The 17,571-nt window shown below is 37.9% G+C and overlaps 1 protein-coding gene across 4 annotated transcripts in view; it reads left to right on the forward strand.

Moving 5' to 3' along the window:
- The window catches only part of STRN3 (striatin 3), a 106,404-nt gene that overhangs the window by 44,314 nt on the left and 44,519 nt on the right, over window positions 1–17,571 (forward strand). For all 4 annotated transcript variants that reach the window (XM_021099885.2, XM_021099888.2, XM_021099887.2 and 1 more), the window contains exons 3-6: window positions 49–122; window positions 6,041–6,122; window positions 11,309–11,482; window positions 17,212–17,341. In XM_021099885.2, the coding sequence (XP_020955544.1) occupies window positions 49–122; window positions 6,041–6,122; window positions 11,309–11,482; window positions 17,212–17,341 (460 nt within the window). The remainder of the gene's footprint in view (window positions 1–48; window positions 123–6,040; window positions 6,123–11,308; window positions 11,483–17,211; window positions 17,342–17,571) is intronic.

Here is a 17,571-nt window from a genome sequence, read left to right on the forward strand (position 1 = left end):
AAAGGAAAAAAAAAATTTTCTTTTAACAATTTATTATTAAACTTTCAGGGCAAAATATCACAAATTAAAATATGGCACAGAACTGAACCAAGGTGATTTGAAAATGCCAGCCTTTGAATCAGGTAAACTCAATTCTTCTCTTAACCTCCCTCCTCCACCACAATTCAAGAAAAACAGTTCATTTTTATGTAACAAAGATGTTCTCTTTACTCTGGTTTAACTTTGATAACATTGGTTAGTTAGATTGTTGACTATTGTGATACTGCGTTGAATTTTGGGGAAGATAATAAATGAAAAGTAAATATGGAACTAGAGATTCTCTTACTAAGTGAAGTAAGAAAGAGCAAGACAGATACCATAAGATATCACATATTGTGAAATCTAATATATGGTGAAAATCAACCTATCTACAGAACAGTAACTCATGGACATAGAGAACAGACTTGGGGTTGCCAAGGGGGAAGGGGAGGAGGAGGGGGTGAGATGGACTGGGAGTTTGGTGTTAGTAGATATAAACTATTGCATGTGGAGTGGATAAGCAATGAGGTCCTGCTGTATAAGCACAGGGAGCTATATCCATTCACTTGTGATGGAACACGATGGAAGATAGTATGAGAAGAAGAATGTGTATGTATGTATAACTAGGTAACTTTGCTATAAAGCAGAAATTGATACAACATTGTAAATCAACTATAGTAAAAAAATTAAAATTTAAAAAAGTGGTTTCGTCTACATCATTCTATGTAAGCTTAATTTTTATTATTAAAAAAATTTTTTTTCTGGAGAAGTTGTGATTAACTCAGTTTAGTACTAAAAAAATTGGAAATTTCATTTGGAAACTATAAGGGAAGCCAAATAAGAATAAGGAAAGGAAACAGTTATCTTTAGTTGGCCTTGCTTTTTACTAAAATAGTCTTTTAAGAGTAGTATCTGATGAACAGTTATTCAGGGAAGAGAGGGCTGGATATAGTTGAAGACTAACAGTTTAGTGTTTAGGGTTTCATATCACTGCAATATGAGTAGTCTAAAAGTAATAAAGTGTATTTTGATTTACATAATATTTGGGAATATTACTGCAATTTCTTATTAAGGAGGTATATGTAGAACCATTTATATACGTATTTGGATGGTATAGGCAAATTGAATTCTATACTGTTCTTGGCTGCTGGTTACTAAGACAAGGAAAAATATGTCTTTATTTGGTTCTATTTTTCTTTTCATTCTGTAGTTTACATACCTAACCGAGACAAAACATGTATGATAGCAAAAATAAAACCTGTTTTTTTTTTTTAAGTTAAGTATTTTGGTAAATTTTTAGAATTGAGTTAATTGGTTTTTAGTTAAATATTAAGTACTTAAGACTTGACAGAAATGCCCTATCTGTACAAGCTGCAGATGATTTATTTTGGGGTCTTCTCCACTTAGCAGTTTTAACACCAAAGCCATTCCAGTTGTCACATATAAAAATTAAGGAGTTCCCACTATGGTGTAATGGGATCAGCAGCACCTATGCAGCACCAGGACTCAATCCCTGGCCTGGCACAGTGGGTTAAAGGATTCAGCGTTGCCACATTCGTGGTGTAGGTCACAGCTGTGGCTTAGATCTGATCCCTCTGGCCTGGGAACTCCATGTGCCAGGGGGCAGCCAAAAAAGGAAAAAAAAAAATTAAGAGACCAAGTGGCATAGGTTTCCTTTGAACTAGTTTTTCAGTGCTTATGAAGACTCACTCTAATGCTTTTAGAACAGTATTATGGTCACCTCCTTGGAAAAGCAGCACTAAGTGATAAAGAGATTGAAGGTCTATTTATTTTGGGTCACCTTTACTACAGCAGTTCCATTGTAGTTAGAAGAAGTACAGTGGCTTCACCATAGAGAAAACCTGATGGCTTTGGAGCTTTTCTTTGACTCATTTACTTTCTAATACGGCTAGAATATGCAAAAAGTAAGCAGTCATTTTTTTATACCTTAAGGACTGTCCCCCTAACTTGGTCTGTGTAAGTATGAGGAAGGAGGCTAGTTGCACCCCTGTTGTTCCTGGAGCTAGAGTCGTAGGTGGCTAACTGGTGCAAGTTTATATAAAGGAAAAATCATTAGAATATAAATCTCTCCTGCCCACAACTGAAATAAAGTAAAAATAAGCCTGTTTTTAATCTCTATAAACATAACTATTAAAACTTTCTCAAATTGAAGAATAAAATAACATCCACATATTTTATTTATAGGAGACACAATAGCAAAGTAGATGTAGAAAAACTACTCAGGATGTTTAGTGGAAAACACATAAAGGGATGAGCAAAAATATACTATGCAAACAAAGATAAAATTATTTACATCAGAGTATAGATAAAGGTAAATATTAAATGAATCATTCTTGCATTTTATATACTTAAAATGTGAAAAAGGAAATTTACAAAATATTGCTTGTTTTTTTCTTTTTTTTCTTTTTCGGCCACACCATGGCATATGGAGCTCCAGGAATCAGATCCACGTAGCAGTTGCAGTCTGTGCCACAGCTACAGCAATGCTGAATCCTTTAACCAGTTGTGCCGGGCAAAAGAAAATGTGTACTGACAAAAACAATTTGTCGCTTTTGGATTTCCCCAGTCATCCAAAAGTAGGGCATTCCTATGAAATCTTTCATAAACCAAAATACATAAAATGAAGAAGCAGTTAATAACCTTTGAACACATCTTACTAATGATACATAAAATAAATCAAGATAAAACACTGATGGTAACACATAAGTCAAAGCTATGACAGCTTGATGCTGAGATGTTGAGTGCAGTTTCTGAGGATGAAGCTTAGTGGTGCCTCTCTCGCTGCTTGGGGGTACAACCACTGCAAAATAAATGCTTGAGGGCTATTATTTCTTTTCACTTTTTTTCATAAAAAGAAAAAAAACAATGTTTATAGTATCATTTTTTTGTTGTTGCTTTAAATTTTATGGCTGCACCTGTGGCAGATGGAAGATCCCAGGCCAGGGATTGAATCCAAACCTCAGCTACAACATAAACCACAGCTGGGGCGCCCAGGGATTGAACTCACTGTGGCAGGCCAGGGATTGAACCCATGCCTCCACAGTGATAAGAGCTGCTATAGTTCCATTCCTTTTTTTTTTTTTTTTTTTAGTCTTTTAGGGCTGCACCCACGCCATATAGAGGTTCCCAGGCTGGTGGATCTGTAGCCACCAGCCTACGCCAGAACCATAGCAATGTAGGATCTGAGCCACATCTGCGACCTACACCACAGCTCAGGGCAATGCTGGATCCTTTACCCACTGAGCGAGGCCAGGGATCAAACCCATATCCTTATGGATGCTAGTTGGGTTTGTTAACCGCTGAACCACTATGGGAACTCCCCATAGTTCCATTCTTAACCCACCGTGCCTCAGCAGGAACTCCATTGTATCCTTATTTTTAAAAAACTGGAAATAATTCAAATGTTCATCAAAAATAGAACGAATAAATATATTGTAATATTTTAGTGTAAGAAAGTGCTATTTTTAAATTTTTTTATTAGTATTATTTTGCTTTTTAGTGCCACACCTGCAGCTAATGGAAGTTTCCGGGCTAGGGGTTGAGTCAGAGCCTACAGCTGCCACCCCACATCAAGCCACAGCAACATGGAATCCAGCTCACGGCAATGCCAGATCCTTGACCCATTGAGTGATACTAGAGATCAAACATGTGTCCTTGTGGATACAGTTCATTTCTACTGTGTCATAACAAGAACTCCCAGGAAGTGCTATTTAATAAGAAAAGTGAATAAACTATAACTAAACCTGAAAACATGAATGGATTATATAAAATCAAAAATTGATATAAATGATATCATGTATATCAAATTCAAAAATTAATCTGGTGTTTAGAAATCAGGATAGTGTCTGTCTACCCTTTTGGGAATATCTAATGGATGGAGAAGTGCATAATCAAAATTTTTTGGGGAGTTCCCATCCTGGCTCAGCAATAATGAACCTGACTCATATCCATGAGGATGTGGGTTCAGTCTCTGGCCTTGCTCAGTGAGTTAAGAATCCAGGGTTGCCATGGGCTGTGGTGTAGGTCGCAGATGTGGCTCGGATCCTGCATTGCTGTAGTTGTGGCGTAATCTGGCAGCTGCAGTTCCAATTGGACCCCTAGCCTGGGAACTTCCATATGCCACAAGTATGGCCCTAAAAAGAAAAAAACAAGACACCAACAGCTTTTGGGGTGTGATGATGTTTTGTTTATTTATCTAGGAAATATTACATGAGTGTGTTTAAAAATTCATTGAGCTGTACACTTAGGATGTGCTTCAAGAATATCCTATATATTATTATAGTAGTCAAAAATGGAAACTAATTTCAACATTAGGGGACTGGTTAAATTAAACAGTTATATATACTTTCTATGGAATGTTATGTAATTGTTTCATATGATGTTAATCTGTTTATTGCTATAGATAGAGTTTATTGTTATAGACAGTTCTAGATACACTGTTATTGCTATATAGTTCTAGATACACTGTTAAAAGCAGCTTGCAGTGCAGTACACTTTTTTAATTTAAGAAGATAAATTGGTCCATTTTTGTTAAATAAGAGAAGCTCATGTATGTATTTTCAGATGGAAAGTTTGGAGTGATAAAATCTCAAGTACTGACATACTTGGTGGTAGCATTTGGGGCAACTGTATTTTTTTGGGGGGGGGGCAGTGTTTATATGTTATATGTAATTTTTTTGTTTGTTTTGGCCACCCTACAGCATATAGAGTTCCTGGGCCAGGGATCAGATCTGAGCCGCAGTTGCAGTGTACATTGAAGCTATGGCAGTGCCAGATCCTTAATCCCTTGTGCCAGGCCAGGGATCAGACCCTACATCCCAGCACTTCAGAGATACCACCAATCCTGTTGTACCACAGTGGGAACTCCTATATGTTATATGTGATTTAAAATGGCATAAATAGAAAAAATTGTAGAGAAAAAAATGGGGAGCTATTAGCATGAGATAAGCTTTCCTAGAAATCATAAATAATTTTACATTTAGGGGAAGATCGAGGAGATATTAATAATGGATTGATAGAAAATATTTGAACTGCTGCCAGTAAGTATTTGTTCATGTGATTCAGGAGTCTAGGGGTCAAACAAGTGTAAGCCCTGGGAACAGTTCTCACCATTCATTGTGAGGGCTTATCTTCTATGGCGCTCTATTTTTTTGCTTTATCTTAAGTTTTTTTTGGCCACTCACATGGCATGCAGAAGTTCCGGGGCTGGGGATCAAACCCAGGCCACAGCAGTGGCAACACTGGATCCTTAACCTGCTAGGCTCACAGGGTACTCCTATCTCAATATTTTTAGTGGGAAATTATAGGAAAATATTTTTATATCATTAGTGCCAATAAATAGTTTTTAATTTCACTCTAGAGATACTTGTTGTGAGCTTAACTCATCTGAACTTATGCTATTTATTAAACTCATTTTTGGTTACCTGATAATAAAACGACCTTTTACATATTGTAAAAACTATTTCCTGATTTATCTTTTAATTCTAAAAATGCAATTGACTGTATAAAGTCTAATATGTAGACTTAGTGTCTATTGATACAGACTGAAAATTATTGACTAGTTATAGATATACACACACACACTTGATTTCTTTAGTGTCGATTTTGGATAGTTAATGTGAATAGTAAATACAGCTTTTTAATTTCAAAAGCACTCAACTCGGCAGAATTCTGGTAGTTTAAAAAGTTGGCTTTAGTAAACATTTCATTTCAGTACCTGGGTTTTTGATTTTTGAATCTCTTGTAGTAACAGTAAATGTACACTTGAGTTCTTCCTATTTTAAAACAATGCGGGTAGTACTTAGGTGTTTGGGCTGTCAGGATATACACATTTAAAAATGAGTGACCCACAGGAGATAACCAAAAGTTAATTTTCTTCCATCCTTTGTAAAATATTTAGGTGTATTTTTGTGAAATCTAATACATAGAGAACTTTGGCAATATTTTCAGGAGTTGAAATACTATGTATGAAACTTGTCTTGTTTTTGTTGTTAATTTTTAGAAGAAACCAAAGACACAGAGGCTCCCACAGCACCTCAGAATAGCCAGTTAACGTGGAAGCAAGGCAGACAACTATTAAGACAGTGAGTAATGGTTCATTTTCAGCTTTAAGGATCTAGATATGAAAGTGTGAGTCACTTTGACAGTGAAAAATTATTTAATGATAGTGGGACAATGTGTATAGTTTTCATATTGCTTCATTTTTGCTTTGTTAGATCCTTAGATCTTTTTAAAGCCTGTTTCCTCTGAATGTTTCCCCAAACATTCCTCAAATGATGTTATTTGTGGAGTAGAATGTCATAAAGACTGGATGTCTTGAAGGCCAGAACAAAAACAATATAGAATTCATATTTATGGAGAGTTCATTCCCATCACTGCAAAATTTACAGGTTGGGTTTTAAGCGGGATTGTGACTAGTTTAGAGGAAAAATTTAACTGGTTATCTGAAATTTTCAGAAGTGGCTTGCCAAATCCTATGTTTCCTTGAATTTTTGAGGAGTTTATTTTTTTTAAATGGCTGTACCCTTTGCATACAGATGTCTCTAGAAGTTCTTGGACCAGGGATTGAATCTGAGCCACAGCTGTGACCTCCGCAGCAGCTGTGATAATGCTAGATCCTTTAACCCACTGTGCTGGGTTAAACCCATGGGGATCAAACCCATGCCTCTCTAGTCACTTGAGCCACCGCAGGCAGATTCTTAACCCATCTCTGGCACAGCAGGAACTATATGGAAACTTTCTGATGTTTGACCTCTTTGCTATATTAGAAGTACTTCTGGGAGTTCCCGTCATGGCGCAGCGGAAATGAATCTGACTAGGAACCATGAGGTTGCAAGTTTGATCCTTGGCCTTGATCAGTGAGTTGAGGATCTGGCGGTGCTGTGAGCTGTGGTGTAGGTCACAGACATAGGGTGGATTTGGTGTGGCTGTGGCTGTGGCATAGGGTGGTAGCTGTAGCTCCGATTGGACCCCTCCATATGCCTTGGGTGTGGCCATAAGAAGACAAAAAGACGAAAAAAAAAAGAAGTACTTATTTTTTGTCTTTTATCTATTTGTTCCTTTCCCTTATATTTTGAAATTTTTGATGCTTGTATAACTACTGAAATCTTAGATAATTTATTATTATTCAACTTTATCAACTCTAGACATCTTTTTTTGTTTTTTTGTTTGTTTGTTTATTTTGTCTTTTTGCCTTTTCTAGGGCCACTCCGGAGGCACATGGAGGTTCCCAGGCTAGGGGTCTAATCAGAGCTGTAGCCACCGGCCACAGCCACAGCCACGCCAGATCTGAGCTGCGTCTGCGACCTACAGCACAGCTCACAGTGACACCAGATCCTTCACCCACTGAGTGAGGCCAAAGATCGAACCTGCAACCTCATTGTTCCTAGTCAGATTCATTAACCACTGAGCCACAACGGAAACTCATAGACATCTTTACCTTCACTACAGTAACCCAGTGAAGTGTGGTCAGACCCTGGATCTAGTTATTATGTAGAACCGCCCTTGCGTGATCCAACAGTCTCATATTCCACCTCTCTTACTCCAGGTCCTATGTTACTTATCTTGATCTTTAGTTCCTTGACTACTTTGTTTTCCTTTATATCTCCTCTGCCTATGGCTTGCTTTATTTTGGGTTGTTGTGGTGGTGGTGGTAGGTTTGTTTTTAAGTTTGTTTTTGTTACTTCCCGTGCTCCCATTTAGACTTCATGATCTGTCACCCTTTTACTTGTTGCCTTAGCTTTCTTGCTGCCTACTACTTACCCCCTTCCCATCAGTCATTTTACTATATATACCTGCATTATTCCAGCCCTAGTTCAGTCTTATTATCTATTGCTTCTCTTTCTAATTCTTGAAGAAAAATCACAGAATCATGTAAATGCCATTAAATATTCGTGGTATCTCTCCAAACATTACAGCAAGCCTTTTTCCATATTCCTGCTCACCTCCTGCTCTCATTGTCCTCAGTAGACATTATGAACTTTTGCCACTTCTCAGTCCATTCTCCTTTACTCTCATTAGAGCACCTCAGATTCTACTTCTAAAAATATGAAGGCTGTCAGGTGAGAACTCTCTCTTCCTTATTTTTTTTTTTTTGGTCTTTTTGCCATTTCTTGGGCCACTCCCGCGGCACATGGAGGTTCCCAGGCTAGGGGTCGAATCAGAGCTGTAGCTGCCAGCCTACGCCAGAGCCACAGCAACGTGGGATCCGAGCCGCGTCTGCAACCTACACCACAGCTCACGGCAACGCCGGATCGTTAACCCACTGAGCAAGGGCAGGGACCGAACCCGCAACCTCATGATTCCTAGTCGGATTCGTTAACCACTGCGCCACGATGGGAACTCATCTTTTTTTTTTTTTTTTAATTTTTAATTTTTAATTTTTTTAATCTTTTTAGGGCCATACCCCTGGCACCTGGAAGTTCTCAGGCTAGGGGTTGAATTGGAGCTGCAGGTGCGGGCCTGTGCCACAGCTACAGAAACACAGGGTCCGAGCCAGGTCTGCAACCTGCACCACAGCTCACGGTGCTGCTGGATCCTTGACCCCCTTACTTAGGCCAGGGATCGAACCCTCATTTTCATGGATACTAGTCGGATTTGTTATCACTGAACCGCAATGGGAACTCCTCTCTCTCTTTTTTTTTAATTTTATAGCCACTTTTATGGCACGTGGACGTTCCTAGGCCAGGGATTGAATCCAAGCTGCAGCAACAATGGATCCTTTCTCTTTTTTTTTAATTTTTAAAATTTTATTTATTTATTTATTTTTGTCTTTTAGGGCCACACCAGCGGCACATGGAGGTTCCCAGGCTAGGGGTTGTATCAGAGCTGTAGCCACTGGCCTACACCTCAGCCACAGCACTGTGGGATCTGAGCCATGTCTGCGACCTACACCACACTTCACAGCAATGTCAGATCCTTAATTCACTGGGGATTGAACCCGCTTCCTCATGGATGCTGGTTGGGTTTGTTAACCACTGAGCCATGACGGGAACGCCAACACTGGATCCTTTTAAGCCACTGCTCGGGGCCAGGGATTAAACTCACACCTCCGCATTGACCCAATTCCCTGCAGTTGGAATCTTAAGCCACAGCAGGAACTCTGAGTACTGTCTTAACTTTTTGCATTCTTTTCTGTAAATGTATTTAAACCTCATATTCATCACCTCAATTTCTAATGTTGCATTCAAAGAGGTTTTTGTTGGAGTTCCCATCATGGCTCAGTGGAAATGAATTTGACCACTGTCCATGAGGATGCAGGTTTGATCCCTGGCCTCACTCAGTGGGTTAAGGATCTGGCGCTGCCATGAGCTGTAGTGTAGGTCACAGATGAGGCTAGGATCTGGCATTGGTGTGGCTGTGGCATAAGGTGGCAGCTACAGCTCCGATTCGGCCCTTAGCCTGGGAATCTCCATATGCCGTGGGTATGGCCCTAAAAAAAAAAAAAGAAGACAATAAAGCACCCCAAAGAGGTATTTGTCAGTCTGAATTCTTAGTGACTGAAACTCAAGCAAGTTTTAATAAAAACAGATTACTGTCTGGAAAGGATGGTGGGGTAGATAGCAGCATAGAAGGAAGTGCTGAATAGTTGAGTGTCAGAAACATAAGAACTAGAATATCATAGGATTGCTCAGGGACTGGAAACACCCAGGGTATATTCTTATTCTTTGGTTTTCTACTCCTCTGTGTATTGGTTTTATTCTTTTCTACTGAAAACCACTTTTCTCCAGATGGCAGGGGAACCCTTAATTTTATAGAAGAATATGACTACTGCTGAGAAATTGATTGCATGGTATTTCTCTCATAAATGCTTGATCCCATTGCCTTAATATTCTGTCTTTTCTCACCTTTTTCTAAGAATAGTTATCTCCACAGTCTTCCTTGTTCATTTGTCAACACTCTAGTCTGCTTCCCATTTTGATGTTTCACTGAAGCCACCAGCACAATCATATTTATGTGACCCGTTTTATTTATATTTGATGTTTTGGAAATATTTGACATTACTGTTCATTTATTTTTTGATACTCTTTTTCTTACTTTTATGAAACTATTCTTTGCTTTTTTACCCTAATTTCTCAAGTTCTTTCTTTTAATTTTCCTTTGAATTTCTCTTACTCTTTTATCCCTTTTTGTGTTGGTATCCAGAGACTTTCTGTTTTCACTTAAACTTTTTCTCTGGGTAATTTCATTTAAATCTATGTCTTCAAATGCCACCAAACACTGATGACTCTCAAATCTATTCACCCAGATTAATCTCTTTTGAGCTTTGGACCATTCTTATATCCGTGCCTAATAAATGTGATCACTTTCATAGACACTAAATAACTATTGATAGGTACCCTCTAAACCAGATCTTGATACTTCATTCTTCATTATATTGAATAGAACCAGCATGTAGCCATCACAGTTAGAAACTTAAAATTTTTCAGAATTCTTATGTCATCTTTTCTTCTACTGCCATATTTGCTTGTGCACCAAGACACTAAGATTATATCTTATTTTTCTCACATTTCTTCTTTTCTTCTCCAGTTTTACTTCTTGCTTTGTTAGTATCCTAACCAGTCTCCCTGTCTTTAGCTTTCACTTAAAACCCTTTGTTATTTTGTCCACAGCCTATAAGGCTTCTTTTCAGCATTTTTTCTTCCCTATCAGATACTTTAGAAAGAAATTCATTTGTCACGCAAAGCCCTTCATGACCCATAATCTATGGCATGATTTTGTCAGTCCCCTCTTCTTTTTCACTCTCATCCTAGATCTCAGTTAAGTACCCTGGTTTAGATACATGGAAAGTTTGAAGACTACAGGACTGTAGGAATACCATGAGATCTTAGATTCTAGGAGAACTAACCAGCCAAAAACCTTTGGCCAAGAGCCCAGGTTTAAACTTAGCATGTCATTGTTCTGAGGTTTAGTCCTATTCATCCTTTACCACCTCATGGACTTTTTTCTTTTTTTTTTTAATAATGTATGTCATCAACTCTATTTTTTTAGCCAAAGCATTTTTTTAGGCTCTGGGGCTTTTTAGGCTTCAGGATAATTGGCCCTTAATTAGTGTTAGCCATCTGTATGCTTTCTTAATTAAATTTTGGTTTGTAATTGTCCTTGTTTTCTTAGAACTAGAACTAGTCTATAGAGAAGAAAGTTATTGAGGCAGAGGAAGAGTATATATTATAGGATTATGGGTTTTTCCAAAATCCTTTGTAATTTTGATTTAGCAAGTTTGCAGGTACTAACATATGTTGGATTTACTATTTTAAATTTTCTCTTACAGATATCTTCAGGAAGTAGGTTACACAGATACAATATTAGATGTGCGGTCTCAGCGGGTAAGGTCATTACTTGGACTGTCCAATTCAGAACCAAATGGATCAGTAGAAACAAAGAATTTAGAACAGATACTGAATGGAGGTGAATCTCCTAAACAAAAAGGACAAGAAAGCAAAAGGTATGATCTATACTTATAGATTAACTTTTTTTATACAGTGGATATTATGATTCTCTTTAGCTTCTTGTTACTGCTATTAATGACTTTTAGAGCATGTAAAGTTTAGCCTCAAAGACTTTTGTCCTCTAAATGGTGCCATGGGCAAATAAACTTTCTGTTTAGGTGCTTTTTAAATTTATTTATGTTAAATTTCGATGCCAAGAGAATGGCTATAGTTCTGAAATAGGTGCAAGATTAAAATTTGAGGGTGATTTCATGTTATTTTAACTTCATAATTTTAAAGTTTTTATTATTTTCAATAAATCATACTGCACTATAATTACAGTGGTAATAATTGTGAAGAAAACAAGGCTTTGCATTGTGTTTGGGTTCAGAAAGCTACCAGATATGATATACTTTTTTTTTTTTTTTGTCTTTCTGCCTTTTCTAGGGCCGCTTCGTGCGACATATGGAAGTTCCCAGGCTAGGGGTCGAATCAGAGCTGTAGTCTCCGGCCTACACCACAGCCACAGCAGCGCGGGATCCAAGCCGTGTCTGCGACCTACAACCCAGCTCACAGCAACGCTGGATCCTTAATCCACTAAGCAAGGCAAGGGATGGAACCCCCAACCTCATGGTTCCTAGTCGGATTTGTTAACCACTGAGCCACAATGGGAACTCCTCCTCATTCATTTTATTTTATTTTATTTTATTTATTTTTGTCTTTTTGCTATTTCTTTGGGCCGCTCCTGCAACATGTGGAGTTCCCAGGCTAGGGGTCGAATCGGAGCTGTAGCCACTGGCCTATGCCAGAGTCACAGCAACGCAGGATCCGAGCCGCGTCTGCACCTACACCACAGCTCACAGCAATGCCGGATCGTTAACCCACTGAGCAAGGGCAGGGATGGAACCCGCAACCTCATGGTTCCTAGTCGGATTCCTTAACCACTGCACCATGACGGGAACTCTTCCTCATTCATTTTAAACTAAACTTGTAGCTAACCAGGCTGAGTAGTTCATAGAATTATAAATACTTTAGAGGAATGCACTTTTTTGTATCACACCTGAATCTGAATTAAAGATCCACAAAAAACTGTATCTTCTTTTTTTTTTTTTTTGCTTTTTAGACCCGCATCTGCGGCATATGGAGGTTCCCAGGCTAGGGGTTGAATCTGAGCTACAGCTGCTGGCCTACTCCAGAGCCACAGGAATGCCAGATCCAAGCCTCATCTGCGACCTACACACAGCTCACGGCATCACCATGTCCTTAACCCACAGAGCAAGGGCAGGGATCGAACCCACAACCTCATGGTTCCTAGTTGGATTCGTTTCTACTGCGCTACAATGGGAACTCCAAACTGTATCTTCTTATAAAGCTTCTTGCCTTTGCAAGATTAAAACTTTAGTAGATTTTTTCCCCCTGTTGTGGTAGAAACACATAACATGAGATTAAGCTTTTGAATGCAGTGCCATTTTGTTAACTATAAGCAGTGTTGTAGAGCACATCTGTAGAACCCTTTCATCTTGCATGTCTGACTCTCTATTCACATGGCATACCAATGCCCTACTTCTTCCTCCCCCCAGCCCTTGACACCTACCGTTTGACTTTCTCCTTCTCTGGGTGACCACTTTAAATCATACAAGTAGGGTCATGCAGTATTTATCGTTCTGTAGATGGCTTATTTCACTTAGCATCATGTCCTAAAGGTTCATCAATGTTTTCCTTCTTTTTTAATGACTTCACGATAGCCTGTTGAATATGTATACTACGTTTTCTTTATCCATTCATCTGTCTACAGACATTTAGGCAGTAGTTGTTTTTAATAAAGGCTGATTTCCTTTTTTTTTTTTTTTTTTTAAGTATTTTGGCTACACCCACAGCATCTGATAGTTCCCATGCCAGGGATTGAACTCACATCACTACAGTGATAATGCCAGTTTCTTAACACACTGTGCCACAAGGGAATGCCGTGATTTCCTTCTTGATGAGTATACTTGTATATTGTGCGTCTGTACTAATGTAGGTAAGTATCAGTTATGATCAGGGCCTCTGAAAATTTCAAAGAAATAAAATGATCCAACGTGTTGATAGAGATGTCAACAAAAAGATATTTATTATATTCTTATTTAAAATAGTAAAAAAAAAAAATTGAAGCAGTCTTAATGTTCAACAGCAGAAGAATGTTATGGTTTAGATTATATTACTAGAAACATTTTAGAATGTGAACTCTGAAGACTTACTGGATTTGAATCCTGACTTAGCCACTTACTTTGCCTGACTTTGGGCAGGGTACTTTACCTTCTTGTGCCTTGGTTTCCTCATTTGTAAAATGGTAGTGATAGGGCTGATGTGAAGAAGAAGTGAATTGATATAAGGCATTTAGAACAATGCTTGCATATAATATGTGTTAGCTATGACGAAATACTCTTTATCCAGTTGAAATGTGACCTCATCAAGAGTAATGTTTATTAGATTCTGCTGAGTGTATGTCACTGTTACCTTTCTTGGTTTATTGTAAGGAGATATTGTTGGGTGCATAGTGCACACATAGTATCTTCTTTATGGTGATTCATTGGGGGAGAGAGTTCTTATAGATCTTCTAACTGAAAGCTATGCTACATTTTAGTAATTGGTCTGATTTACCTTTGAACCACCAGTAGTTGCTCTCTTTCTCATTTCACCCTCTTTAGAATCTTGACAAATTTGTGGGGTTCCCTCATCTCTCGAAAATATACTGACTTTTTAACCTTTTTACTTACCAACCTTATGTTTAGCTTCATTCTATTTTCCCTTCACCTGGATATATTAATTTTAAAAATTCTGGTCATTGCCTTTTTAGAATGAGAGATGATAGTTAATAGTTGGCAAAGAAAAAAATTATAAACAGCGCAGATGGAGGTGTCCACTTAATCATGGTGGATTAAAGGCACCTTTTACTTGTGTGCCTTCTAGAACCTCTGGTAGCATAACAGTTAAAGACTTTTTAAGATACATTAACACACAAGGACAAATTGAATGTATGTAGAGAATGAGAGGATGTACTCTCCATCAGGTAGGAGAATATAATAATTTTGGAGACTGGAAAGAAAAAAGAATTTGGATCACTAAATGCCAGTAGAGTTCCAAAAGCAAAGTAGTGAGAGGTATCAGGTATGTCTGAAGTTAGGTTTAGAGGGGGCTATTAATAGGGGGGCTATAATAACTGTAATTAATAGTTTCAGGTTTATATAAGAAGCATTTAGGATCTAAGATCCCCACCCCACCCCACCCTTTTTTTTTTTTTTGCTTTTTAGGGCCGTACCTGCAACATATGGAGTTTCCCAGCCTAGGAGTCCAATTGGAGCTGCAGCTGCCAGCCTACACCACAGCCACAGCAACACTGGACCCAAGCTGCGTCTGCGATCTATACCATAGCTCATGGCAACGCCAGATCCTTAACCCACTGAGTGAGGCCAGGGCTCAGACCTGCATCCTCATAGATGCTAATCAGGTTGGTTAACCACTGAGCCACGATGGGAACTCCTAAGATCCCCTTTTTTATCCTTTGTAGCCACTTGAACCCTTATTCCAAAAATGGTGGTTTATTTCTGGTGAATTCTCATTTCTGGTGAATTCCAGCAATTTCTGATTTCTTAAGAAATCAAACAACTGTAGGGTGGGTTACCATACTGAAACAAGAGGATTATCTGAAAATCTCCAGCTGAGCAGTGAGATCCACTGTTTTCTTCTACTATTTGGCTTTTGGCATTTTAGCAGTTCCAGGCAGGAATTAGATCTAATTCCAGGCAGGAATTAGATCACATTAATAGAGAAGACCTTATAATACTAACATTTGGGATTTGCCAGTGAAATGGCTAGGCCTCTACCCTATCATACAGAAATGAAGCTAGCTGCTTGATAAGTCTTGCCCATGTACATAATACATCCAGGTTGCTTTTCATTGCTTCACTGTTAAATGTGAACACTTAATGGAAGACTCTTTGCTTGAATAGGAAAATTGGAGACCAAAAAAAAATCAAACCAAAAAAGGAACTCAGAGAAAACAGGGAGCAGAACACTTTCAAAACTATGATTACTCTTCTCAGAGGACTGAGAAAAGATAATGCATGTAGAAAACAGTAAGATGTTATTTTATAAAGTTCAATGAGAGATCAGAAAAGAGCTAATAGAAATTAAAAAGTGTGATAGAAATAACTTCCATGTAAAACTTGGAAGTTAAAGGACTCCTCCAGAAAAAGAAAAGAAAGTAGCACTGAAAAGATAGGAAAACGTAAAGATCAGTCCAGGAGGGCCAACATCTGAAGAGGACTTTCAGAAAGAGTAAAATGGTGTTGAAAAGATTATTAAGGTAGTAATTTTTTTTTATTTCCAAAATATATTTACAGAATGTATTTCTAAGGATGTTTGTTTACAGATTGAAATGATGTCCTCTAATTATGCAGTGAAATAATGTTTGAAAAAGCCATACAAAAGCTATCATTGTGCATGCTCAAAAGAAACAACGTTAGCATTCAAATAGCATGAAGTCTCAGCCCCTTCACAGTCCATGGTTGATTTAATTTCCATTTTCTTAATGACTAATGATGTTGAATCTGTTTATGCCATCTACGTATCTTTTGATACAGGGTCTTTTTGAATAATTTCCCCATTTTTTTCATTGTTTTATTTTTACTGTTGAGATTTAAGTGTTCTTTTAATATTCTGGATGTATGTCCTTCATTGAATGTGTGATGCAGAGATATTTTCTCCCGGGGTTCCTGTCGTGGCACAGCAGAAATGAAACTGACTAGGAACCATGAGGTTGCAGGTTCAGTCCCTGGCCTTGTTCAGTGAGTTAAGAATCCAGCGTTGCCGTGAGCTGTAGCGTAGGTCGAAGATGCGGTTTGGATTTGGTGTTGCTGTGGCTGTGACTGACGTAGGCCAGCAGCTGTAGCTCTGATTAGACTCCTAGTCTGGAAACTTCCATGTGTTGTGAGTGCGGCCCTAAAAAGCGAGAGTAAAAAAAAAGAAATATTTTCTCTCAGTCTGTAGGATTTTATTCTGTTTTGGGGGGGGTTTTTTGTTTTGTTTTGTTTTTTTGGGTTTTTTTGGCTATGCTCACTGTATTTAGAAGCTCTCAGGCCAGGGATTGAAATGCCCATGCCACACCAGTGACATAAGCCACAGCAGTGGCAACACTAGATCTTTAACAGCTAGGCCACCAAAGAACTCCTATAGGCTTTTCCTTAAATTTTTCTTAACATTGTCTTTCAAAGAGCGAAAGTTTATAATTTTGGAAAGTCTTATTCATCAATTATTTTTTTATGGATTTTGCTCTGTTTGACTTTTAAAGCCATCTGTATGTATTACCGTGATCAAATACAATTTTAAAAACCTAATATGTGAGTTCTCACTTTAGAGAAAGAAATTTCTATCCAAGGGATGACCATACCTAATTTATCAGATTATTTTGAAAAATAATAACACATTTCAGTACCTAGTACAATGGATTTTATTTTGGTGCAGTAATTACTTAAAATATTTTCATCGTAGAAATTTAACGATCACTTTAACTGTAGAATATGTATCTTTCTAACATTCTTGGGTAGAATACTTAGGTAATATGTTAACTAAGTTGTCATTTGAATCTCTCCACTACCTTCAAGTAATGTTTTTAAATAGGAGACACAGCAAAAATATTAGAATTAACCACTGGAATATTTTGACTGATTTTTTTTTTTTTTTTTTTTTTTTTACCTCTCTTATATAGGCCCTCCGGTGATGTTCTTGAGACATTCAATTTCTTAGAAAATGCTGATGACAGCGATGAAGAGGAAGAAAATGACATGATTGAAGGCATCCCAGAAGGAAAAGACAAACATCGGATAAACAAACACAAAGTAAGAATTAAATTTTATATTCTCACTAGCTAAAGTATATATAGTTCTGTATTTGGAATAGAAAATGTTACATTGGGAGTAATTGATTATTTTTTATTTTACTATGTCACTTAAAAGTTTTATGTAGTCAGTTTTGGTGTTTTTTTGCCTGCATCCTCGGTGTGTGAAAGTTCCCTGGCTGGGGATTGAACCCCTAATGCAGTTTTGACTCACGCCATAGCTGCAGCAGC

Source organism: Sus scrofa, chromosome 7 (genome assembly GCF_054392235.1).
Source record: "Sus scrofa isolate SSC_HxYL_T2T_F1_AM1 chromosome 7, Sscrofa_HxYL_maternal_Yorkshire_Landrace_v2.0, whole genome shotgun sequence".
NCBI classification, from domain to species: domain Eukaryota; kingdom Metazoa; phylum Chordata; class Mammalia; order Artiodactyla; family Suidae; genus Sus; species Sus scrofa.